General features: G+C 47.7%; 1 protein-coding gene across 1 annotated transcript in view; it reads right to left on the reverse strand.

Annotated features, from left to right (window-relative positions):
* The window catches only part of LOC149364964 (uncharacterized), a 165,740-nt gene that overhangs the window by 85,685 nt on the left and 52,381 nt on the right, over positions 1 to 27,674 (reverse strand). The window contains exons 3-4 of the mRNA XM_089574955.1: positions 13,199 to 13,273; positions 3,347 to 3,493 (exon numbers count right to left, since the gene is read on the reverse strand). Of these exons, the coding sequence (XP_089431081.1) occupies positions 3,347 to 3,493; positions 13,199 to 13,273 (222 nt within the window). The remainder of the gene's footprint in view (positions 1 to 3,346; positions 3,494 to 13,198; positions 13,274 to 27,674) is intronic.

Here is a 27,674-nt window from a genome sequence, read left to right on the forward strand (position 1 = left end):
GTAATAACTGACATAACTTTGCTGATCGGCAGGCCATAACCTGCGCAGGTCCGGACACCCCTGAGTAGGACTATATAAGGGCGAAGCCGAGGTTGCACTAAAGATCAAGATGAACTCTGTCAGTTCTTTCTACAGCCTCGTGTGCAGTACTGTCCCATGCTCTTTATCTGATGGATGTGTAGGATGTGTATGTATATGTATGGATGTGTATATATATTTATATAGATACGTGTTTGTGCGTATGTGTGGAGCGTTACGTCATAGGGGGTGATGGCTTCACGTTAACGAGAAATCGCAGCAATATGAATATACCGCCGAAAATTGCATTGGTAGTCGGTCCATCTGGTGCAATACGAATGCATTCCCAGGATTTTTTGCTTTTTTACCCCAGCCAAGATTCAGAATGGCGTGTTGATTCACTCCCGTAATTCCAACATGAATTCAACATGAACGCAAAGCAGAAATTTCATTGAGAATGCTCAACTCTAGCACAGTGGCCACTTTTCCAATGAGTTTCAACTCGGCCTCAACAATTCACCAACACTAGCCCATCCTGGTCACAACAAAAATTCAACATGGCGTGTTGAGTCTGCTCATGAGAACTTCAACACTGTCTCAAGAAGCATTTTTGTAAGGGGCTGATCTTTGAAGACGCCATTTTTTTTTCTTTGGGGGGGGGGGGGGGGGATCGAAATGTAAAGCTTGGCGTCCAAACTGCACGATATTCCCAAACGGTTCCGTTAGAAACGTCGTGAAACAGTTTAAGAATTTTTAGCTCAGTGGACGCACTCGTTTTTATTTATCTTGATAGTGCTGAGAACGGTCGGTTTTGCATCATTCGGTTTTGCATCAGCACGTATATGTTGTAAGTGTTTTTAAGGTAAATATTATTAGTACTGTAGGTAAAGTAAGCATATACACAGAAACAATTTCGGAAAGAACACAATATTTCCTTGAACAGTACGACAGCATATCTGCATGTGCGCACGCTTCCATGACAGTCGCACTACTTGTATGCTAATACGTACACACTCGCTTGTGCGCATTTTTGTGCCTTCGTGTAAACAAATGCGCTTGACGCGCGAAGCCATGTTTCGAGGTACGCATCTCTTTTCCTTTTCCCGTGTCGGCACAGATGAGCGTCCCATGGTTTGTTTTATGCGAGACAGACGTAAACCATATTCGCGGGAGTATCGGGTGTCACGTGTGTCACGGGTGTATCGGATGTCACGTCGGTGGATGCACTCAACGTGCCCAAATGACAGCGGCCCAGGCGCGGACGTTGACTGCGCATAAACAAGTGGATGGACATCGTCCCCGCTTCACTGCGTAAGCGGAACCTTTGCATGTTCCGAAAGGTTCATCTTCTCAGCAGCGCGACATATCGTGTTTCCCGTCGAAGCACCGCTCTGCCACGCTTGTCGCTGCCGTAATAGAATCGGAGTAATTAAATCAGTTTTCGCAGTAACGGGCAATGCAATGTATTTCTTTCGTGCGCGGGGCCAACTTGGAAGTGTAATGAATTGCTCTGATACAAAAATTCCGCGCGAAAAAATATTGCTTTCTATTTTAACTTCCGGCGCTACACAGTAGTCATCTTCAGGCTATATGCACCTATAGAACAAATCTTCGCAAAAGTGACAGTGAGGCTGGGAAATTTATATAAAAGAGAGCGCAAAAAACATATGGACAAATACGACGAATACCAGAGAGGAAAATCGAACAGAGATATTGTCCAAATCTCCTCTGACATGTCGCCGTTATTATTATATTGGCGTAAAGAAGCGACGGACACTGTGGTTTGGTGTGCGGCGGACGCAATGCTCAAGCCTTCGGTGAACTGACCGTCCAAAGAGCGCGGCGCTGGTAACCAGAGATGTTATTAATTATTACCCGACAGTTACTTCACTTTTCAGACCGCTGTCCATGAAACTCTTGAGGCGCAAGAAAACTCTGTATGACTGGCCAACGCGTGAAGATTGGTGCGTCCCGATGCTCGACAACACGGCAGATCAGTCAACGTCAAGGATCATAATGAAGAAAAGGCACGGGAACTTCTACGCTTACTTCGTGACTGCAATTTTTATGTGATTTCAATGGATGTTGATAAGCTCATGAGCTTTGCCTCCTTTGTTACACGCATCTATGGAAGCACTATCGATATTTAATGCCAATTCCACCGGTTTACTGATCCCCCTGTCGATTTCTTTTAAGTCAATGGGTTTTTCGGGTGAATGTTGTGCAGGCTACATACGGACGGTACTTGAGGGCAGTCGATAGCTATAAATTAATATCTACCATTCTGATGTCACTTCACGCGCCCCTAAACTTCAGTATCCAATTACGTGAACCCTTTTGCTCTTCCTCTCCATCGTATTGCGATTGTCTTAGCCCGAAGCCTGGACCGAGCCCATGTACTACATACATATGGTGAGTCGGCAGCAAAACGCGATAGTGAGCCACAGCGGCAGGTAGTAAAAAACTTTGCTGAACACTGGGTTCACATATTCTAAACGACCACTGACGCATGAATACGTAAATACCGTATTTGTACAACTTCACTTGCGCACATGACTGGAGACCACGATCAGACTTCAACTTTAATCCCACACATAAAGACACCTCGCATTACTAGACCGTGTCTAATTCAACAGCGGGAAAAACATCCACCCTACTCGGAGTTCCCCTATCTATACTACACTCAACGTGGTCTTGTCAACACCACCCAAACCTTTCATCCATCCCCTCCCCTTCAATGGGGACCTGGGAAGCTGCGCTGCTTAGATCGCAGCTGTGACCAATGTCTCCTATGTGGAACTATAGCAATTAAGGGAAACTGCTCTCTGCAGTAGAGCCCTGGACTAAGGACCCCACCCGTCTTCGCGAACTTGTTCCTCTCTGTCTCAATAAATTCTTTCACCACCATCACCTACGGTCAGTGAAATACGGCCAGTGGCTCATAACAGCAAACAAAACATTTGCTTTTAATTTAAAAAAAAAGACCAATGAGAGGAGAGCTGAAAAAACGCGAGTGCCATGTCAGTGGGAGGAGCCAAACTCCATACAGCCCTTACAAAAATTTCTTAAGACATAGACTGTCTAAAAAGTCCATTTATTTTCTATAGGCAAATCCTATAGACTAGTCGATAGGCAATAGAAATCCCATAGACAGTCTATAGACGACCTGCAGATTTATGGCCATACACTTTTAGTGGACTTTTGTCTGTAGACATCTATAGAATATGAATAAACAAAAGGAAATTTCTATAGGAAGGCAACAGAGTCCATAAGAAGTCGTCAAGACACACTATATGGACCATTCTGATAGAGGGAGGCATGCACATACCTGTCTGGGGCTCCTGGTGCGGAAGACGTGGCAGTGCCTCTGGTCGGCTCGCTGCCTCGGCTCGCGGGCCAGGAAGGCGAACTGGAACTGGCCCGGGTTACACGTGGCCCAGCAGATGCGCTGCACCGCGTGCGCCATCAGCACCGCCTGCGTCAATTGGGCGGGTTAATTAATTAGTCGCCAACGTCGCATCGCGAATGATTTCCCGGTTTCGGATTTCGGGTAGGCAGGGTTACCTGGTGCCGCGACTTTTAATAAAGCTAAAAGACATAAAATGAAGAAACGTTTATCTGCGAGAGATTCAAATTCTCTTTTACCAGCGAGGGGCTGCATTATCAGACGCCCCTTTGCGACACCCTTGCACGAAATAGTTGAAGTACTGAGAGTGGCGCAAGCTCTTGCGTGTACATGCAAGTAACCCTCGCGACTCGTAATAATAAAAAAAAAAGCAGAATAAGGAAAGGACCTGAGAGAAAGGAGCGTTTTAAACCTCCACAGATCTTGTCTCTCTACGCAGCGCTGCTGCCTCAGCGCGTCAACCGCACTAAAAAAAAAAGTCCGCGCGCGCGCGAAGCCGGCGGCGACAAGTGGAAAAATCGATGCCACCCCGAGTCTGGGCGACTTGGGAGGTCGTCGTCGGCCACACGGCGGAAGCCACAGGTGGACGCGGCCAGCAGCTCCGCGGCCCTGCCCAAGCTTCTCGCGTGCGCGGCTAAGTGCGCGCGTAGCTGTGACCCCCAGCACATAACCACGGGGTGTGGCGAGTGTGGGCACTGTACTGTACACACCAGCGTGGTAGACACACACGCGCTGCGCGTTACACCATACGCAGCCACAAGGTGTAAGCCTCGCGCACGAGGAAGGTAAAAGGGCGGGCCAGTACACGCCCTACTTTAATCCCAATCCAAGCCCGTCAGTGGATATATCCAGCTGTCGAGAAAGGGCACCTTAAGCAAATATAGCCGGAACCAGTCGAAGGGACTCATTGCTGTCACCGCAGGAAGGCATGAGTACCCGCGCTGCCTTTCTTTCTTTCTTTCTTTCTTTCTTTCTTTCTTTCTTTCTTTCTTTCTTTCTTTCTTTCTTTCTTTCTTTCTTTCTTTCTTTCTTTCTTTCTTTCTTTCTTTCTTTCTTTCTTTCTTTCTTTCTTTCTTTCTTTCTTTCCTTTCTTTCCTTTCTTTTGCATACTTCGGTGCCCAACCTTGACTTCGTCACTGTAGACCAAGCGTCCACCATTAAAAGCCATGGCTACCATGGCGATCTCAAGACGCTGTCACGGCTTAGTGCCCCGCCAAGCCGATCAAGGGTCGCAAAAAGGAAGAAGCGCATTATCGTTAAACGGGTGACTTATGACCACGTAGTTAACCTGTACGAGCAGGCAGAGGAGCACCGCCCTCCTCGAAGCCACTCGCCAACAATGCCGCGGTGGTGGTGGTGGGAATGCCGTCGTTCGCGACGTGAGCGCGCCGACTGCGAGCGAAGGCCTGGACAGACTTGCGAGTGCGTGCGAGAGTGTGCAAACATTCCTTTGACGCGCGATGCCACCCGTGAGAGCGAGCGAGCCCGCCGAAAGCAGCGCTCCTCGAGATCGCTATCGCGCGTCTAAACGCCGGCGCACCCCGATCACTCACTTTGCGAGCAAGGGGAGACCTGCGCCTTCACCACCTGCTTCACGGAGGGGTATGTGCCCACGGTAACAAGCGAGTGAGAGGAGGAAACACGAAGGAGAGCGAAGAGGAGAAAGAGGCCGATTTTGCATGTTAATCGGTCTCTTTCCCCCACGACGGGGACAGCATCTTCGCTGGCCGCGCTTGTGCCCCTCTTATAGCCTCGGATGTGGAACGGGTCACTTTTCAAGCGGACAGTTCTCGCTGCTGTAATCATTATCCACCCCCGGTTAACTCTTTCCTCTTCTTCATCTATTATAATTTATTCCCAGAACTCGGCTTTCCTCTTTTCGTCGCCGGCACTGAGTTCGGAGACCCGCCGCAGGGCGCAGAGCTCTTCGCGGGCAAATACCTCTATCTCTCTCACGGCGCCACTTCTATTCTTTCTTTCTTTCTTTCTTTCTTTCTTTCTTTCTTTCTTTCTTTCTTTCTTTCTTTCTTTCTTTCTTTCTTTCTTTCTTTCTTTCTTTCTTTCTTTCTTTCTTTCTTTCTTTTTTATTTCTTTCTTTTTTATTTCTTTCTTTCTTTCTTTTTTATTTCTTTCTTCCTTCCTTCCTTCCTTCCTTCCTTCGTTCCTTCCTTCCTTCCTTCCTTCCTTTCTTTCTTTCTTTCTTTCTTTCTTACAAGCTCTCACGCCGAACTTTTCGAAGCAGGAGCCGATTTGCCGAGCTACGTTCCTTTGTGTGGAATGCACTGAACTTCTCGACCGTACACTGCAGAGATCATCCGTATGTGTCGAAATATCCGGACGGCCAGCTTTCGACCGACGGCGGAGTGAAGTTTCGGAGGAAGGGCACCGCCGAACATTAAAGGTGACGCGCACCGCGATTTTTCCATCTTGACAGGCGTGCGCTCAACGAAGTCATTTCCGAGAATGTAATGCTGTTTCAAAGCAGCTATGAGGTCTTCGTGGAGCAATGCAAAGCCAGTGGAAGATACTTGAGCTCGGAATGCGAGACGACCGCGGACACCTTTCTGTCGTCTTAAGTTATAAAGCAGTCTTCTTAACACAAATATGAGGGAAGAATAATGATAACTGGTCGTGAGGAAAGGAGAGGCAGAGTAACTGTCTCATTTCTCTGTTGGCGCACGAACCGCGCCGTGAGGCAAGGGATGAAGTAGGCAGTGAAAGGAAGAAGACAGAAAGAGGCGCTAAAGTGGGTGGCTCCCGAGAGATTTCGATCACTTTGCATCGTGTGATATGGAAAAAATAAACCTTTGTTTTGGATAATTCTGACTGGTACAGGACACTATTTTATGCGATAGCATAGAACCATCACCGGAGCGAAAACAGGGCGCCGTCCGGCGTTCGTAGCCCAGAAAAGAACTGACTGGCCAGTCGGGCTCGTCACCAGCCCAGAAGTGACGTCACCAGACAGGAGAATGCCTATTGGCTGGAAGGAAGGGACGTCGCCAGACCAAGTTCGTCTGTGCGAAGCCTCTGCCAGCCAACGGTGGCAGACTGTTTAGGGGAAGAGCTGGGGAAAAGCATTGCTCCGGAAGAGCAACCCGGGTCTGACAAGCACCATCAGCGACTTCCGGCAAAAGCATGTTATCGCAGTGCCAACATGCTATGCTAGAATTAAGTGTCTCTTTATTTTTTTTTTACTTCCTTTTGTATCCCTTTTAACGCATGTCCAAAGTAAAAGTTTGAGAGAGAGAGAGAGAGAGCAAAGAACGGAAAGGCAGGGAGGTTAACCAGGCGATGCCCAGTTGGCTACCCTACACTTGGGGAGGGAATAAAGGGGGAAAAAGGAAAAAGAGCAGCAATGAAATGAGTAAAAGTTTGTTTTTCCAGTATCATATGCATGAAGAAACGAGACGTTTACCCGGCGGCCACTTCTTTAACAGTGTCGAGCAAGTGGCCGTACAGTGTCCCGCGACGAATCGAGAACGCGAAAGAACAGAGAAAAAGCACGTGCGCTCAAAGTGTTTGTCGTTTTCATCCTGTGTTGTCGCACCGCTTTATCACAGAATGCTGTATACGTCCGGTTGTTCGACTCTGTTGTGACACTGCGAAAGCCGTTAAATGTACTTCCCGTTACGGTATTGGAGATCCACGCTTTCAATTTTGTGGAAGATAACAACGCCGGAGAGGTCGAGCTAGTGCATTCTTCCGGAGAGAACTAAGATAAAGCTCCTTCCCAAAGCTTGAGTTCCTAAAGTTCACTTCAACACCGTTTACACCACCAACTTGCACAAATATGACTTTTGAGGAGCACCAGGGACAATCAGGAAGCGTGCAGTGAGTAGCAGCTAAAGCTACGCTTCTGGCTCTTTGTCAGACGTGAAACGGTGCTCTTCAAGCGAGCAGTCAGATGTTAAAGAAGAAAAAAAAAGGAAAGGTAACAACGACCGAGAGCTTTTCATCAATCATGCGCGCACCACACCGCGAACTCTAGCTCCACCCCTCGTAGAAACCCAGCACTTCGTCGAGACCGCTTCCCAGCCCCGCTGTGACTGCCGGCGTTACAGCGTCGACTCTAGACTGGTTAGCTTATAAGCAAGATCTAGATAACAGGCAGTTAACTGAGAAATCTGGAAATAAAACAAACCGTCGAGCTCTAGATAGAAAGAGAAACGCATACACGCACAATAGCTCGGGCAAAACAGACGATGTTTTTCGAACTTTTTTTGCGCTTTATATAAAGGAGCCTTTGCTAAGCCACTGCGCTTTGCTCTACTAAAACCATGCAGTGCTGTGGAAGCTCTTTGGCAAATCAGCGGCTGAACTACCTTCGAGCGTGTGATATAGCTTTGTTAACCCGGCCTGTGATCATATCGTTGCTACAGCTTTAGCAAAGCTGCACGGTTATCTTGTGAGACTCAGGATAGAAATTGGGGAAAGAACGCGGAACACGTAGAGTAAACAAGATGTAAATAGAGGGATCGAAAAAAAGGGAAACGGAGAAGTTTGTACTCGGGAGGAAAGAAAAGGAACAGCGGGAAACAATGGCCCGCGTGCGGGAGTCAAGCGGCTGTCGCCGCCGCCGCCGCTCTGTCCGTTGGGAAAACCGCGACACAAAACGTTCCCCTGGCGCAGCCGCGGAAAGATGGATGATTCTTTTCCCGCAGGGATACGCTTGCTTTCTTTTCGCTTCTGTGCCGCTCCTTCTATGCAAGCTTTCTTCTCGTCGATTCTCAGCGAGAAATTTTCCGCGCTTGCGTTTGTTTGGTGAGTTGTTGTCTTAAAAGTTTCGAAACAGGCTTGCGAGGAAAGGGGTGAAGATTGATTCGTCGTGTAAGCGTACGCAGGAGTGTCGCGCGCTATGGATGTAAATATCGTACACAAAGACGCGCGCAGTCATGCACACACGCACCCAGATTTTTTGTTGCATATCATTCAACCACTCTCCATACATGAACAGCAGGCATGTGTTAGGTGGCAAACCGCATGCGCGCGATTCGGCAGTCATGAAGAAGTCCGATTATCATTCCTAGATCCTGATACCAGCCACCTGTATGCTTATCAAGTGAATGATCGATTTTGGTATTTACTTTATTTCTCGCGGTTTTCAACAGTCTGTGTGATGCTACAAGTACTTTCCATCTAAATGACGGCAACTGAGTTGTCTTTGACTGAGGAGGAGGGTTCTAACACGACCGCGGCGGCCGCGTTTCGGTGCAGGCGAGATGCAAAGGCGCCCGCGTGCTGTGCGATGCCAGTCTACGTTAAAGAATCGCAGATGCTCGCACCCCGCCGCGGTGGCTCAGTGGTTACGGCGCTCGGCTGCTGACCCGAAAGACGCGGGTTCGATCCCGGCCGCGGCGGCTGAATTTCGGTGAAGGCGAAATTCTAGAGGCTCGTGTGCTGTGCGATGTCAGTGCACGTTAAAAAACCCCAGGTGGTCGAAATTTCCGGAGCCCTTCACTACGGCGTCCCTCATAGCCTGAGTTGCTTCAGGACGTTAAACCCCAATAAACCAAACCAAGCAAAATGTCGTGCGCAGGTATTGCTGGTTACGACCGATCGACGTGCCTTTCAGCGAGCGTATATGGTAAGCTTTCTTCATCACGAATCAATTTCAGAAAATATAGTTTCAGAAGGCCCCATAACTATCCGCCATTTACCTTGGACTAAACTTCGCTGAAATGAAGAAAGGTGTGCAAAGATTACTTGCAGTATTTATTTGTAGAACAGGACAGTTATACGTCATTAGTCTGAGCTGAGCTAGCGTGAAGAGCGGCAGTGTCGAAGCCCCAGCAACGAGGGCAGAATATTCACTGTTAGGAACGGGGACAACAAGTGTCGCCTGAAAGCACCTAGCACACGTTGCTCTCCTGGGTACAGACACGTGGTTCACTGCGCCGTCTGTCTAATCGACGAATATTGCTTATCAGGTCTGACGTAATGGACCACCCGGAGAGGAGCCGGACTAATCAGGGACCCAAAGGGCCCCTCACATTCAACAGCGCAGAGCCAGTGGAATCACATGATGTAGAACGCGGCTCTCAATGGCGCGGCTTATGCGCGAACCGGTGTGATGAGGCCTGAGAGAATTCCGTGCTCAATACTCGCTCGTCCTGCACGCATTCTACTGAAAATCTCCAAACGATCAGAAACCGCAGCGCACACGCGGTCTTCGCATTACGTCGTGATGCCCTCTTGTTTTTGTGCGTGTGTGCACTACCTGCTTTGTGTCTACGTTTTATTATGTTTAAAAAAGACTGCCACGAGATATTGCGGGAAAACTAAGGTGAAAGACGAGACCCAGCCCTTTCGCCGATGTGTGTGCCGTGGCTTTGCGGGCTCGACGATTGCTTTTGTCATGCGAGACGCCCGAAATCGGAGCCCAGGCACAAAGAGCTCCATTCCCCCTCAGGTATAACACAAAGCCATCAGAGGCGCAGAGAAATTGAGGTCTGCGTGCGCGCGCTGCCATGGGGGGTCGTTTTTCAGGCTGAAATTTCTCGTCGAGCGCGCTCTTTGTTTCCAAGAAGTTTCAGGTATAAAGTCGAATAAAAAAAAAGGAAAACCGGTAGCCAATTGTTGCCCTCGTTAATGCCTCGGGACACGATTTGTAGCGAAGCCACTACACGAGGCCAGACGACCGAGTACGCTCACGTGTGTAGCTCGAGGGCGTTTCAGGGAAGAGGAGAGCAGCTATTTTTGTTCATGGGACTCCAGCCTGTCTAACGGTAAGATAACAAAAAGGCGTCATCCAAAGTAAGACAGTACCGATCAGGAGAGGCCACGCAGTGCAAGGTGGGGAGACAGGCGCCACGAGAGGTAAAACATTAGAATTGCGATTAATTCTAAAAAATCCAGTGCTTGGCAGCACGTCAAGGAACAAATGAACAAACGTAGAGGTCAAACCACATGTCTAGAACAACCAAGCTGTGTGTTCGGCAGCTCCCAAAGCCGCTACGACTAGGAAGACAATAATGACGATGAAATTCTGTGAGTTTAACTGCACATGCTTACATCCAGACTATATTTAACCACATGTTATCTCTAGATATCGCGTGTTTAGTCCGAAACACGCCCTGAACGCGTTCTAGACAAGCGTTTTGACCTCTGTACATCTTCTACAGGTGCCAGGTTGTAAAGCGTCAATAAAAATTCGCTTCAAGCCTTCAATAATAATGCCCAGTTCCATCGACTTGTCTGAGTTGCTTACGATTGACGAAATGCTTAGTACATTTAAAGTTAGATAAAAAGGCCGACTGAGGTTGATTAATCAATTAATCAATCAATTAATCAATCAATTAATCAATCAATCAATCAATCAATCAATTAATCAATCAATCAATTAATCAATCAATTAATTAATCAATCAATTAATTAATCAATCAATCAATTAATTAACTAATTGATTATTTAATTGATTATTTAATTGATTAATTGATTATTTGATTACTTGATTACTTGATTACTTGATTACTTGATTATTTGATTATTTGATTGATTGATTAATTGATTGATTGATTAATTGATTGATTGATTAATTGATTGATTGATTATATTGATTGATTGCTTGATTGATTGCTTGATTGATTGATTGATTAATTGATTGATTAATTGATTGATTAATTGATTGATTGATTGATTGATTATTTGATTGATTGATTAATTGATTGATTGATTAATTGATTGATTGATTATATTGATTGATTGCTTGATTGATTGATTAATTGATTGATTAATTGATTGATTGATTAATTGATTGATTGATTAATTGATTAATTGATTAATTAATTAATTAATTAATTAATTAATTAATTGACTGATTGGCTGATTGACTGATTGACTGGTTGGTCGGTCGGTCGGTCGGTCGGTCGGTCGGTCGGTCGGTCGGTCGGTCGGTCGGTCGGTCGGTCGGTCGGTCGGTCGGTTGGTTGGTTGGTCCGATCGATCGATCGATCGATCGATCGGATCGATCATTTTGTGCGCATACTTTCATATATTCGCTCTGTTCCCAGTTCTCCTTCCCCAAAATTAGGCCAACGTACTTCCTCTTTCCGAAGATAAAGCTTAATTGAATCATTTATTCGCTCATATGGTTATTCACTTATCGTGAAAGAACCACTACAGATCAGTCAAGGAGTGAGTTCAACCGGCAGAGTTAAGTATTTATTACATTCATACCAGTAGCATCGGTATGCTGAATGAGCACGAGCTGGACAGCTGTCCGCACTTCCTACCAGCATATCGCAGCGCGTCCACTGATCGCCCTTTAATTAGGCTGCAAAGTGCTGGCCTTCCGCGACTCTCTCGTCTGACTGTCCCGCACCCGGTGATTCGCGCGTGGCGACATCGGGCCGGATAGCGCGCGCCTAATGCCTGCATATACCCCGTCGTTGCCAGCCGAGCGCGACGAAGCCGGCGCGCGTCTCTGCGGAGCCCCAGAGACGGGTCGTATTTACACTGCATGCGTCCCCGAAGAGCGCGCGCTCGCTTCGACGGAGAATCCAGAGCTCACGGGGCGGAAAACGATCGCGAAGAGGCAGCCGCCGCCGGAGGCTTATTTCCGCAGAATGAGAAATCCGGGTGTAAACGGTCCGCTTTTCTTGGGTTTCAGTACCGTTCTGTTTGTTTGCAGTTCATATGCATCCCTTTCTTTTCTATTTTTTTTTAATCGCCAGTAACCGCCATTTGCTTCCATAGCTGCTATGTGAACATCAGGGCGTCGACTTTCCTTGTTCCGAAGCAAATCTGCGCCTGCCGCCAGCGGCTGTGAGAAAAAGAACAGCCGGCGCCTTTGCGGGCCTAGATGTAGTCCCCGTCCTTAATGCGAGCCAAGTAAAACAATAGCAGGAGCGGAGGATTTCTCGGTCGACGCCGTGCTACGTATCTAAGCGGGTTTTCGCCATTCGCGACTCTGCGAAGGCGACGAAGCTTTGCGGACACAGCACTGAATGTCTTTTCCCGCAGTCTCTTCCCCGTACCTAATACTCGCGCGTTTACTTTCTTCTTTTTTTTCTTTCGCTCGAAACGAACGAACGTCAGCCATGTGGCACATACGCTGCAGTCGATGTTGGCTTGCGTTCGCGCGGAACCGCAGGGCCGTGTTCGTACGTTTTGCTGTCGTATAGTGCCTCTCTGTGTGCGGATGAAAGGGACGCAGAGACAAGCGAGAAGTAATAGAATTCCCCGCGACGTCCAGGAAGACGGAACACAGGCGTCAGCTCTGTCTCGGTTGCGTGTGTTTTTTGTTTTGTTTTCTTTGCCTCACTTTTCGTCATGAGCGCCGTAGGTCAAATGGACGTCAGCAGCCCAACGCTAGACAGCGCTGCCTTCCAGAAAGGTCAACGCAAGTCGCATTTCCCAACAGAGTAGGCGACGTGAGAAGCGGAATGCGGGGAAGTATAAAAAGAAAGAATGCTATCGGTGGAAAAACCTGTAAGGAACGATTATGTGTCTTTGAACCTGACAACGTTTTAGTCACCAGCTGCGGCAATGACGAATATCGTACACACTGTCGCCGGAGGACAAACGTTCTACCGTTGACACAGGGTTTATAGCGCTCGCGCGGTCGCTCCACTCTTTCCTGCGTCACTTGCTTATACTTCTGTTTGCCGCTGGAACTGGCTTTTACTGTAGGAAATTTTGCTATGTGACAAGGTTACCTGTGCGCTTCTATACGGCTCTATGTATACGAAAGAACTGCAAGGCTTGTAACGCTATACTTGCTCAGCTTCCCATACGCTCATAGTTAGGCGAAATAATGTTCTTATCTCGTACCTTTCCGTCGGTGGTGCATATTTTCACGCCGGTCAGCGTCACCAGGATGAGCACTGTTCTCTTTGAAGGCGAAGCCTGCGGAAAGAAAGATGAAAAAAAAAAAAGGCATGAGACTTACTGCCGAATCACGATGCATTTTATAAGTTACACTGCACTGGACATGAATCAAAACGAGATCTGCGCCAGCCCGCCAGGTATGTTTTCAATGACGCGATGTGTGCACGTGCTTCGACGTTGTTCGACACGTTGCCTAATTTAATCTAATTGAAATGAGTTCAGTTGAGTTCAGTTGGGTTCAGTCTAACTGCAGACGGATTTTTATCCGCATCATATATTATAACGGGAGTGTTGTTGAATTTATTTCAGTTCAGTTAGTTAAACCGCAGCAGTGGCCTAGTCATTCGAGCATCTGTTTCGTATGCGGGAAGTCCGGGGTTCGATTCCTAGCCCTGCCGGTATTCACCAGTTTCCAATAATTACAATGAACTTCTCCGTTTGCTTGGCGCTCGGCTTCTCTCGGATGAAATGCTTGAAAAACAGGTCTTTGACCTGACCTTGTGTAGACGAAAAACACCTTGTGTCGTGGCGCTATTTGTACAAAGCTGCCCTTGACCCATTAAAACTGATCATCATCAGTTAAATCAATTCAGTGAGCTGCTGACGCATCTCTATTCACACAGTGTGATATAAAAATCGCTTTTGAATTCAGTTTAGTTCAACTGGAATAAATCAAGTTCAGTTCAGTATAATAACTGATTGATTTCATGCATAGATGCCCGCGCAAAAATTTCCACGGAGGAAAATGCGTTGATGAAGCCCTTAATTAAAGCCATACGTGAGGCATCGTGTGAAGAATGTTCAAAAGCAAACGAGGCGGGCAGACATAATGATTAAAAGTAAACGCCGCATGTCATTATCACCGACTCAAGGGAAGCTTGCCGCAATTTTGAACAGGGCCAAATTCCAGATCGTGCTTTCCAAATTTTACACAGATGTGAGTACCGGGATTTCCCAACACGGCGCACCATCATCTGGGCCCCAGCACATGCGGGGATAGAGGGAAATAAGGTAGCGGACACTACCGCCCGCGCGCTTAACCACCGGGCATCGCCTCTCTCGCCGCCTGATCCGGCTACTGATTTTAATCCGGCTATTACTTTTCGGGAGATCTCTCTCCTGTATCAAAACGCTCACGGCCGATACCCACCCCCCTGTAAAGGCCTCAATAAGTCAGAGGAGCGTTGGCTACTTCGCCTCTACACCAACACGGTACTGTGCCCGGCAGTGCTCAAACATTTCAATTCGGCCTTTTCGGGCGAGTGTCCACACTGTGGGGAAGTGTTTGCGGACACGTATCACATGGAGTGGGCATGCCCTGCCAATCCTGCTTTCCCACCCCACCCCCACCCCACCCGAGAGGACTGGGAGGCTGCCCTGCTCGGCTGCTCAACTCTCCAGGACCAACGAGCCCTGGTGACAAGAGCCCGGGCCGCCGCGGAGGCCACAGGGGTCCCGGACTAGGGATCCCTCCTAGTGATTGTGAGGGCCGGGCCCTTCAGGCACGGTCCAAGCAATACCTCTCTTGTATATAGTATAAATAAATGTTTTACACCACCACCACCATGTGTGCTATGGCGGGAGAAATAAAAGGTACTTCGCGGAAAAGAACACAGACAAAAATATTATTATAGCGGAGTAGAAGAACACAAGAAAAATAATGCAGAGGTTTGTTCACTGAGACGCGTGCTCAGAGCAGTTCAAGACAAACGATGGAATACACACAAAGACGGGGTGACGGACATATGACGAAAGACTGTCGCGTTTTCACTTGATTAGCGACTGCGCTAGTTAACCGGGCATTCTCCCACCGATTGTAATAAAACACCTAAGATATATAGGAATATATATATCGAGAGAGAGAAAGAGGACAAATATGTTTCAAGAGTGAAAAAGATCGGCCCTCCGATCGAAACATCGAGTGAAATAAAAATATTTTCTTTAACGAAGCGCATACCTCACTATATACGCCTTTAAGCAGTCAAGCACTTCATGCTTTGGCAACCCCTATATATATATATATATATATATATATATATATATATATATATATATATATATATATATATATATATATATATATATATATATATATATATATATATATATATATACACACACACACACCGTGGATGATATCATGGTTTGTTACGAACTGTCTCGAGCTAGTGACAGACTGCAAGTTTCATACGATGGGAGTCATATGTTTCAATCAACTTATATGAGTTTCCTTTGTTACCAGCTTATGCTATAGACGTCCATAAATATCAGTTTTTGCCTTATAGCACAGAAATGTGATCCTGCTCTTTTTGATAATGTTCTCTCGACGCCGCCGAAAGCAGGCGTAACGAATGAGGCCAATGAACACGGCGCCCTTTAATCAACAGAAATTTTGAGAATATTTTTAGCTATATATATCCGTTGAATTGCGCTTTTCACCACGCACAGAGAAGTCCTATATAGGCGGCATATGACCGATTGCCTGTCCACTCATCTAGATCCTCTATTTTATTTTCCCTGTCTTCTTTTCTCCATCACATGAAGCGGGTTCTGCGACCTGTCAGGCGCACGTCACAAGCCACACGGGAACTCCATTTATGCGACGACGCTGCATGAGGCGCAATCCTGGGTCGGTCGGTATGTGTATCTTATACCTCACGTGCGCATATAACCTGAGCAGCTTCGCGACCGCACCGTCAAGGTCCATCTGGAACTTCGGCGGCTCTTCTCGAAAACAGAAAACGTCAACGCACGCCGTGACACGAACGATGCGACGAATGAACCGTCTCCGAGCCCGTCACCAGCAATGGGACTCCGGTGTTCAAGTCGCCGAGCCTCTTCTATGTATGTGCGTACGTGTGGTGCGTATGTGTGCGTATGCGTGTACGAGAGTATATATGTGCGCATTTGTGTGCGTATGTGCGTGTTTTTCTTCGTTTCCACGCGTTTTTATTTCTGAGAATCCAAGAATAGCCACACGTCAAACATGCCGGCAGTTGAAGACATCTCCGAAGCCTGGTCCATCTCCTTTCGAGGTATTTGCTGTGCTGCTATGACGACACACGTCGGATGCCATCTACGCGACGGACGGACGACGAATAAAGAAGCCTCTGCCCCGACTGCGAGTCCGCAAAAGTAATAAATCCACGAACCTTCACCGGGCCTATACGCTCGACGTGGACAAATCCGCGCCCAGGAGGCGGCAAATAGAGAGAGAGAAAGAGGGAAGGGAGGGATGTAAACAGCAAATAAGTCAGCGGAAAGGGAGGGGAGGGGAGAGAGAAGCTCGGTGACGATCCCTCGCTTGGCTAGCGCTTCTCTCGGTTCTAGGTGACGTCGCTCTCGACAGGCCGCATGTCAGCGAGGATCCACGACTGACACTTTAGTTTCTAAACGTAGGAGCCATGGCCCGCGTTTTCTGGAACCGCACTCGGAAAGTAATGCGAAATAATTATGTGGGGTTTCTCGTCCACGAGTTCAACGTCTGTGAGAACTCAGAAGTCGCAGATCTCCTGTCTTTCTTTGCTTTCTGCTAAGCTAACAAATATATATATATATATATATATATATAGTTGCAGCAGGTTTTGTCGTTCAATGGGCCAGGAATACTTGTAGAAGAAGGGGTCACAACATTGCAATTATCTTCATTTAATACCGACAGTTTCGAACGGAGGACCGTCCTTCCTCTGGGTATACACGGCATAACCACCTGCATTAGCAAAGTCTTCGCAACCACCTGAAACGTATAGAATAAATGTGGACGTGCATACGCCAGCTGCGTAAGAATGCACTTCCAATGTCCCCAATGGCTCGATCGCGGGAAGTGGGCACGCCGAGGTGGAATGAACAGCACCGATGTTCCGGTTGGAAAATTGTCCCTTTTTAAGGAAATCTGAGGAGTAAAATTTGGCAAAAAAATAAAATTTTTACGGAGTTTCAGAGAACCTTAAGAGGTAAAATTGCCTCACTTTTTCCATATTAGCGGAGGTTTCGAACTACAGCAGAGAAAAATTGCCCGAAATGTGAGCTTTTCCGGTCTAGCATGTTGAACTTTCTCGGACAAAAATTTTGAAAATTTTAAAATTGTAAGAAATGGTTATGTAAATATTGAAGGTAATGATCCATTCTTCTTATATGTAGCCAAATCTTTCTTTTTAAAGTGTTTCCATCAATCGCATCGAGCAGCTAAGACTGCATGCCATAGAAAACCAATGGAGAAAGCTTTTGACGTAAACGAAAACATTAATAGAGAAAAAAAAAATGTAACACTGCCATCGGGTGATCTGCGGATATATTGATTGTTATATTAAAATCATCTATTATATGAAAAAAAATGCTTTCATAAACGGTTTTCCGCTCAAAAATGTTTTTGTCGGGAATTGCTGGCTACGAATTGATGGAAGTTTCGTTAAGAACATATAACATCACTGATGAACAGGTTATAGGGAAAGTTAATTTTGTACTGTGGCGAAGGCTGGTGGCAGAAAATGTCAAAAGGAAATCAGCAGGAGAGGCTCTTGTCATGAAGCGCACTTAACTTGACCAACAATGCAAATCAGTACGATGTTGTTTAACTGGAGAATGACAAAAAGCGCGATCGGGCGAGACTGTGCGATCTCTGCAAAAGCATGAATGAGAGCCACTTGACTACAAATACAGGTTGTTTCAGACAACCTCCATGAAGAAATAATGGTATCTGTTTTGGAACACTGCCACCATTTCTTTTTGAATAGGCTTTTTGGGTTAGGAGAGCGCTTTCATCGGCCTAGCGCTGTCAGCGATGTTGTGCATCAGAATGCCGCTAAGACGTGCTAGTAGCAGGCTGGTTACCTAATACTGAATACTGAACGAAAAGGGGTCAACTCGAATTGAGGACAACGCAAACAGCTATCGAAAGGAAAGTGATAGGTGTAACGTTAAGCGACAGGAAGATAGCAGAGTGGGTGAGGGAACAAACGCGGGTTAATGCCATCCTAGTCGAAATCAAGAGAAAAAAAATGGCTTGGGCAGGATATGCAATGCAAAGGCAAGGCACCGCTGGTCTTTAAAAGTAACAGAGTGGATCGCAACTGAAGGAAAGCGTAGCAGGGGGCGGCAGAAAGTTAGGTGGACGAATGAGATTAAGAAGTTTGCGGGGATACGGGGCCCGCAGCTGGCAAAAGACGGGGTTAATTGGAGAGATATGGGACAGGCATTTGTCCTGCAGTGGGCGTAGTCAGGCTGATGACGAACTTTTAAGCTATTACAGTTAGGCCCCTCACCTACCGAGAGGTTACTAGCGCATCGAAAGTGGTATCCATATCAGTTTTTAGATTTTCGATAATGCCATTGTTGCCGTGGTTGCAGCGAAAGGAATTCTGAGGTCGCGCACGGGTGAAACTGAAACTGCACGGCCGAATAGAGCGCGTGTCACACATCGGCGCGCATGTCGTGTACTCTCTGCCCGCTCGCCTCTCCAGCCTGGGCGCTGCGAAAACAGCACGTGACCCTTGCGGCTGTTTGACGGGAGCGCTCGAACGCGTGGCCTCGAAATTCCTTGCGCTGCAGCGGCGACGAGAATGGCATTTTCGAAAATCTAAGAACTGATATGGATATCACTTACGGTGGGCTACTCCCATCTCAGTAAATGAGGAAGCTGACTGTAATAGATACAGAATTGACTGTTAATATTAGTCAGCCAGCCTGCTAGTTGACACGTCTTAGCTGTACTCTGATGCACGCCATCGCTGAGAGTGCTACGCCGAAGACAGTCAGTCCTCTTCTAAGTGAAAAAATCCTACTTTTGAGAATTGCTAACAGCGTTAGGTGAAACACCTCTTGTATTGCAAGAACAGACAATATGATGCTGCAACGGTATGTCTTTATGCGAGAAAGCGCAAATAAGCGTAACAGAACAGATTTCGCACCGAGCTTAACGCTGACATGTATTGAATGTCACAATTTTACACGCTCCGCAACATTACTGGAAGATAGAAGATAGCGACTAAGCAAAAAAAAAAAAATAGCGCGATATCGCTAAACACTTGTAGTTTCTACAGCTAAGCGATGAATTACAGTTCTTTCTATGCAACCATGCAGACGTGCTGGCTACTTCTTCTATGTTTGCTTTTAAAAGTAAAAAAAAAATGCTAACAGGTATTGAAGAGCACAAACATCTCAGTTTAAACATTTGATAATGAAAAGTAAAAAAAACTAAACAAAAACAACACGAAAACATACGGCTGCTTTGGCGCGACAACCCCGCACGAACGGACGCATTTGCAGATGAGAGTCTTGCTGCTTCGGGCTTCTCCGGTGTCTCGTACGCTGCGCACCGCTTTCCATTCAGGCGTCTTGGGGCGCTATACAAAGCATCCGCCGGTACCTGCCTCGTTCTTCAGTTACATATATGTGCACAGCATTAGCCGGGCCGCACAAAAGAAGGAAACGCGACGTGCACTATCATCCCGCCGAGCGCTTCGTACAGTGTGCGCAGCATTCGTGCTCTTACGACTTTCGCTCTTTGCAGCGTACAAAATTTATCTCGCTCCTTGCGCCTGGAGTCTTTCGGCACCATCCCGCACTCGGGGCGTGAATCAAGTTTGCGCGAAATCCAGTTATTTAGCGAACGAATTCCTGAACGACGATGAGACAAGGCTGCGAAAGTGTGTGTGAGAGAGAGAGAGAGCTTTCTTGTGCCCGCCTAGAAAGGGAACTGAAAGGACGCGTAAGTGAACAATACGGCGCGTGAAAACGAACGAAACGAGCTTTGAGTGCAGAATGAAGATTTCCGAACATTTGAAAGGCGTTTAAAGGGCAGAGAAAAGGCACTTTTTAAAGAGACACTGAGTGCAAATTGAATATACTTTCACTGAAAAAGGAGCTTGCACAAGCTGAAAGAGGACAATAAAAAAAGAAATCAAATACACGTGTCGCCATCGCCAGCCGATGTCGAAGTACACAGCGGTGCGTCGACACAGTTTTTTGTGCACGGATCCCAGAGGCTAGGCTACACCGCCATTCACTTCAAAACGGTGATCACGGAGTCCTGCTCGGTTTAGACGTCACGAGTTTCTATCAAGTGGCGGGAAAATTTTAACCACAATTCTCTAAGCAATGAATGCGTCTTTTGCTGACGTACAAACATCAGCATACTATAAGACGAAGAATTAGAATCTATTTTTAATGCGAACAAAAAAGTTCACAGGGACACTTAATTACATTAAGTGTTGGCAATGCAGCAGCATTGGAAAAAGTGACGTCACTTCTGGTCTGTGCAAGCACTTTCTGTCTAGTAACGTCATTTCCCCGCAGCCAATGGGCCAATTTTATGACCCACGACTCATTTTGGCCCCGTGACGCTTTTACTAAAGCTGCCGCATTAAAATTGGACCCAGTTGACCTCACTGTGCTTTTAAAGCTTGTCTCATGCTTGGCTTCGGGCCTTCCAACATTAGTGAACATGCGGTTTTATTTGTTTGAGCGAATACAGTTGGTGGACATCCTCGTCCGGTCCACTCCAACCTTTTTTTTTTTTGCTTTGTGCTCTCTTTTTTTGTTGGGTAGTGTATGTGTAATGGCGGTCTCATGGGACGAGCACGCCTGCAGCAAATGACCGCAACTCGTGTTTCATATACACGGCTTGACCGAGGTTTACTGGCTAAGGTGCAATACACAATCACTTAACATATGGTTTCGTTGGATGCCGCACAATTACTTCGAGTACAACTTCAACATGGAAGTGATCAGTTCCCTCAAACGAACGCCTTCCGTTTCTTCTGGAGCCTTATAATACAGCACCGTGCCCGGGGTGAACGGCAGTACAGTTGAGCCCACTTATAACGAACTTGATCGTCACGCGGAATTTGTTCGTTGTATCCAAAGTTCGTAGTAAGTGGACCACCTATAATACGGGCAAAAAGAGCAAGCGAGACGAAAGTTAGCTTTATTTTTGAAAAAAGTCCATGATGCATGTCTCCTTCTTCAAACCTGATCGCATCACTGCCGTTTCTAATTTTTCCAGCGCGGTAATATGTTCATCGCCAAGGCCTCTGCTGCACACGAGTTCCTTAAGCGACGCGATGTAACCAATCGCGGTTGAAGCGTTCACAGCAACCGGCGGTAGAGCAGCATCCTCGTCATCGTCCTCGTCGGTCTCTGGGCAGTAAGGAAGGGCTCGCACTTCACGCACAATAGCTTCGTCAGTGCATGTCTCCGCAATGTCGGCGTCGTCATCAGCAGAAACGAAATCGTCCCAGGCAACGTCAGGTCCGGCCAGCTGCGTGTCAACGACGCGTTGCCACAAGTCCTCGTGCGACCGGCCTTCCGGTGGGTGATCTATGGCGTCCTCGATGCCTGGGCCCATAAAACCCGCCTTGCGGAAGCAATCTGCGATGCACGCCGCGGTGAGTTCCATCCACGCCGCTTTCAACATCTCCACGGCGGCAAGCAAGCTGATGCGAACTGGCATGGCAGCATCAATCGCGATCAACAAGCGTTGGATGACGCGCCGCCGGTAGCACACCTTGAACGCATGAATGATGCCCATATCTTATTCGTTTTCATTTTTCAACGCGCGCTTTTTCTTTTTTTACTTTATTTTACCAGCAAAGGAGCGCCGGGGGACGCTTTGTGCGCTCTGTGTTCGCGTCGTGTCAGGGGAACACAAAGTGCGCTAAATTCGCTTGCCGCGGGTTCGAAGTCGAGCGAAACCGCGCCAAACACCGCCGGCTCGGTCAACTACGGGGGCCCGATAGCTTCGCGTTCGCTCTAACTGAGTGTTGAGGCCACAACAGTTCGTTCTATGTGAGACACTGTGCCATTGCCCCAATATATATTTTGACGGTAGCACCGCCCTCGTTCGCACTAACCGAGCGTTCGTTATATCTGCGGCTGTTATAAGTGGGCTCGACTGTACCTTATGAAGATATCGGTGCAGAAATTAAACGAAGCCAATGCACTAAGACCAGACTTTGCCGTACCTTCCAACGGCCGGGGAGCCCGCCGCCGTCACGGTAGCTGCCATGATTAATGGTTGTATTGTACGTGTATGCGTGTGCTTCGTATGGTGCTCTAGGTCCCAATCGTATTTGCCTGGCAAACGGGGATGACGACCTTCGCCATGTGTAGCAGACGTGTTTGCGCTCTAGGCGCGTTGTGGACATGTGCGCACGTCTTGAAGCATCTGTTGTGAATCTGCTGGCCGCGTGCCGATGATATCTGTACATATCAAGTACATATCTGCACGTAACAAAGGCCCCGCCTTTGCGCGAGGGCCTAGTCACTCATAGGCTTACACGCCATATACCTGGATCGCACGGCTCATTGTCTGGTAGAAGAATACAGTACTTTCATTGCCTAGTAAATGAACACGCCCATGCTCCGTTCTCATTGGTGAGAACATGGTCACGTGTTCTCGGAGTGGTGACATCATTGAGAGGGACAGATAGATTAAATGAGTTTTGCCATTACGAGACGCAAATGTGTTACCACTACTTCTACTAGGACGATGACGGCATCTACCAGGATAACATCCTTGGTGCAGTTATCGGCGCGAGATTACCATCGAATAATCCCCAAAGTAAACGGTGCATCCACCGTCATTCCCTAGTTGGCCGAGTGACGAATGCGCGACGGTGCAAGACAGAGGACGAACAAGCCTGTCATCATCATCAAAGCTCGCTCTCAGAAATCGACACCAGCGTTTACGAGCCCCCGCGGGGACAACGCACGGCTCCACCGCTGAGTGGCACGCACGCACAGACGGGGGAACGCAGGCAATTGGAGAACACGAGACGGACGCACGTCGAACACACTGCCCTTCCCTCGCCAATCTAAGCGAGGAACATTCACCCCAAGTGACTTCACTCGGAGGGCCACCCTCGTTTCCCATTAGCCCACTCAGCCGTATGCGCAGGCAGAGTGCGCACTGGGTGACTCAAAACGGACGAAGAGAAAGGCAAAAGGAAAAATGCAGCGGCCGCTATACCGCATAACGATTAGGCCGTCCAATCTAGCGAACAGCGTCGATCCCGTGCGCGCTCCGTCGTTTGGCAGAGGCTGTGCAGCCGCGTAACAAATCGATGCCCCTGCGAACACGGGGCGGGTGGGGGCGGGGTGCAAGGCTACGCTTGGGGGGAGGGGAGGACAGAGAGAGGGTATGGGCGAGGGTATGCATGACGACGACGGGAACTCAACACAACGCGAGTAGTCCGCTCTCTCCGCGCGGTGAGTCAGCAAAGCGAAGAAAAAGAAGAGAGAAGTTCGCTGGAGCCGATGCACTCCTCCCCTATTCTTCCTCCTCGGAGTCTGCAGTCGTCGCTTGAGCCACGTCATCTTTCATGCTTCGCGTGCGGAGGCAGCAGCGTGGCTCGTGAGCTAACCGGGAGGTTGGGAGAAAATACGTCTTGCTTTGCACTCACGGAGCTCCTGCTACGTGCCTTCTGTTTGGAAGGACGCACGATCTGGTGCTTTATGGGCCGATGTAAGCTCCTGTTATGTTCAGACTATACTAAACCAATGTTCAGGAAGATTCGCGACTTCTTTTTTTCTAAACTCAAATAAAATAATGAAATTGTATTTCTTCGCTGCCAAAAGTAAATTCTTCCGTCGGGGCAGACACCACAGAAACGCCCATGCATCTTTAAGGCCTCAGTGGACTGCACTAGAGAAGCTAACAGTACAGGCGTCCGATTAGTCGTCAGCTACCGACTACGCAACTTTTCGGAGTTCTTAGAGCTCCTTTCGATGCAGCAATTTAAGGCTTGTCTAAAATGTTCCTTGACGGTTTATCTAGCGACGCAATCGCTGTTTTGAAAGGCAGTCTGCCCAGGCCGAAGGCTCGGACCGGACCTGGTCCGTCACTCGGCCTGTGGGAAATGACTCAGAAACAAGAGTACATGTATACTACTGTCCGTACTAAGGGAGGAATTTATGCCTCGGGAGCTTCGTTCCCATCCAGAAACCCCGCCCTGCTTTTCCAGCAACAGATCATCGTGCGTGTGTCCCCACTCGGCGCCCCCGAGCTCCCTCCTCTACGGGCCTTCTTCCTCGAATCCCTTCTGCCATGCGAGCGGTTCCCTGTCTCTCCCCAAGTCGTTCCCAGGTCGTTCAGAGATGGGGAACTTAGGAGAGCAGTATCCGTCCGCAAGAGCTCCCCCACGATAGATCCACGCCTCGCAAGGAACTTCCCTCACTCATAACGAGTCGCATAAGTCTTAATCTCCCTGTTTCCAACCCCTCCCATCCTATTTGTTATTTTTTCTTTGCCACTTCATCGTGCTAAGTTCGAACCTTCCCTCTTTGCTCCCCACTCTCCTCTTTTATTCCCCCTTTTAACTCCTACAGCGTGTCTCAAAAGTAGGAGCAAGTTCTATGCGAACGTGCCCCCTTTTTCCTGCAATCTTTTATCTATCCCTATTCGCTCCCTAATCCGATCCCGTTTGACTTCCACAGCCTGTCTTTCCTAACTGTGTCTCAGAAAGACGAAAAAATATAAATAACAAAAAGTAGAGGCCGTTGCATAAAGACGTGGGCACTAACCTCGGCTCGTTTCCATAAGCGCTGTCAGCTAGAAAAACTGCACGCCGTGCGCCATGATTAGCATCATTGGCTCTTGACAATATTGTTTGTTTGTTTGTTTGCTTGCTTGCTTTTTAGTTTTTACAGCACATATGCTGATCAGACGCTATAGTAAGTTTATAGTGAGGTGCTATGGCAGGCTTGAACGAATGCCGATTGCAATTTTTCGTGTCCCATTTGAGTTAGCTTGTAGTAATAAGGCTAAATCTGGGGCAAGTTGGCTATTCACCCTGAACACGCGCAATGCTTCGAATTGCGAAAACGGGGACAGAAAGGAACGACGGGAAACCCAAGGCGCGAACTTACACCTGCTCATTAAAAGCACGCTACACGAGCTTTGTCCATTAATGAGTGGCATTTGATTTGTGATCACAGTAATGAGACTTGAATATAGAAGGCTCCTGTCAAGATGCTTCTAATGAAGAGTTGTAAGTTCGCGTCTTCCGCTGGTCGCCGTTTTCTCCTGATGACCTCGCGTTTCGCTATTCCAAGTAACACTCATATTCAAGATCAATGGCAACGCGGCGCGGAAAATCGCTCTGGTCAAAACGCGAACGAGAGTAAATTGTGAGAATGAACAGATAGACGCTCGCTTCACTTTGAGATGCGTGGGAAAGTCAAACTGCTGATGAAACAGAAATGCCCATGTACATCTTTATTTAGATACCAGCTCCAAAGGATCACTTTAAAATAAAAAAAATTAACGGCCATATTAAGATGCCCCTTGCATACAAACGACGCATCGTAGCGCCTTTCTATCTCCGGGCGATCAGCGATCGAACAAAGCAACCGAGCAACGTTACAGCGAGATGGCGAAAATTGAATTTCGATCGAAACCGGCGGCACAAAGTGGAACGGAACCGCGGAGCGCCGGCGCCACTAATACGCATACGATTGAGACAAACGATTTGGGCGGAGGACTTGCTTCACTTTTTCCGACGTGTTTCGTTCAGAAGCCTAAGTGGGAGAACCGGGGCGCGCTTAAAAGCCTCTATCGATGTTGCAGCGGCAGCTACATCAAAGAGAGGCACTTGGCCCGCATTCAGACAAGGCTTTTTTTTTTTTTTTTAGCCATGTGAAATGCTGCCGCGAACGAGCCCTCTGATGTGGCTTGCGGCGGCGCCCAAGGATGCATGCGTACGCGAGTAAAGGATGGCGTCAGCATTTCATAACTAACGGAACAACTAAGCGAGGGTGGGGGCGGCGGTAACTATTGGTAACGAATATGAAGCTATCTCAAATCTTGCTTTGCTATCACAAACAGACGCGATAAAAAAATGTTTACTCCAATCTTTGCTAATCAATGAGATGAGGAAATAGAGGGGCAAATACACACAGGAGCTGCTTGCTGCATTGTCTGATAACGGGGATGATACAAAGTGAATGCACAAACATCTCCTGCCACATGCGATGCATTGGGATAGGCCTAGCCAGCGGGCCGAAAAACGCGCTTCGCTCGCAGATGCGCAATACGACACTCCATGACTACAGCGCAACGAACGGGACAAGAAGAAGGACAGAGGCAGGGACGCAAGAAATATCGGAACCAACTTGCCCAGCAACTTACCTCGCAATACGACGTAGCTATCTGAGATGATTATCATGGCTTTTACAGTAATGCCCGTCCGATAAATCTTGGCGCAGTGTTTGCGTTCCGAGTAAGGGATTGCATTCCGCTCCGTCGCCTACGTCTGAGCTGAAACATACGGTCTCGCACTTCGCCACAAGTTCTTATCCGCCATTTCGCCAAATGAACAGATGTGTTGCTGTCACTGCAGCTATTTATTTTATTTTTTTCAGCAAACGGTACGCTCTCCGTTTTATAAAATGTAGCGCGCCAGAGGACATCTTACACCCTCTTTACTCCCATATAGGCGTATTTGTGTTCAGAGTGCAGGCGATGCTGGAAGCTCCGAAGAAAAAAAAACGGAGGTTTCTGTGTGAATAAGCAGGGCAGCATTCCTCTTTAGTTAGGATAATCCTTACGCCGTGAAGTTCAAGAGCGAAGTAAATTTCAGCAGCCTTTCGTTTTGCCATATATATCAAATGCGTTTTACTTTTTTTTTTTTTTGTGAATGTGTGTGTGTGTGTGTTTCGCGCGTGGTGACCATTGTTCATCAGAAACGGACGCCTACGCGTGAACATCTGCTGTATCCGCGCCCCGGAGTGGTATTTTACCCTTTGTTTGGTGTGATCTGGTACCTTCTCCAGAGGACCTTGCTTTGTTCATTTTAACGCCCAGCGCAAGGAGTGTGCAATACCAAAGGCACAACGCGGTACGTCATGCTTTCTTCCTTACTTTCTTGGTTCTTTACTTTGTCGTACGCTCATACTGTGGTACCACTTTTCCCCTCTGTCTTATTCACCTCCATCAATTCTCGTCTAAAGTCTGCATTTTATTTCATTGCTGTGAACCTTGTGATCGGTTTACCATTCGACGACTACTTTGGCGTGCTTCCAACCATGCATTGAAGACCGACGGTGAAGCCTAACGCGCCGTTATTCGGATGTCACTCGCGTGAGCCAAGAAACCTTGCTCCGACCGTTTCTTCGAAAACGAAATCGACTACTCTGCCGGGTGCTTTCTGCCATGCCTCGGGTCAGTACACGGCATACATATTACACGCCAAAGACGCTGCTGTCCACAGGAACAACCCCGCGCAGGCAATGATGTTTGCACCACTTTCTCGAATCTGTTGTGATTCGAGTTGCTGTGAGCGCCTGAGCGGCTTGTTGACGTTGGGTACACAATGTCATGTTTACTGTCGCGCGCTTGCTTTGAGTTTACCCCCCCGTTAGAATCTTTTTCTTTTTTTCTTTTATTTATAACCCCCCCCCCCCTCATTTTGGAGGCGCTTCT

This window comes from Amblyomma mixtum, chromosome 2, assembly GCF_055824585.1.
Source record: "Amblyomma mixtum isolate Tamu chromosome 2, ASM5582458v1, whole genome shotgun sequence".
Lineage (NCBI taxonomy): Eukaryota > Metazoa > Arthropoda > Arachnida > Ixodida > Ixodidae > Amblyomma > Amblyomma mixtum.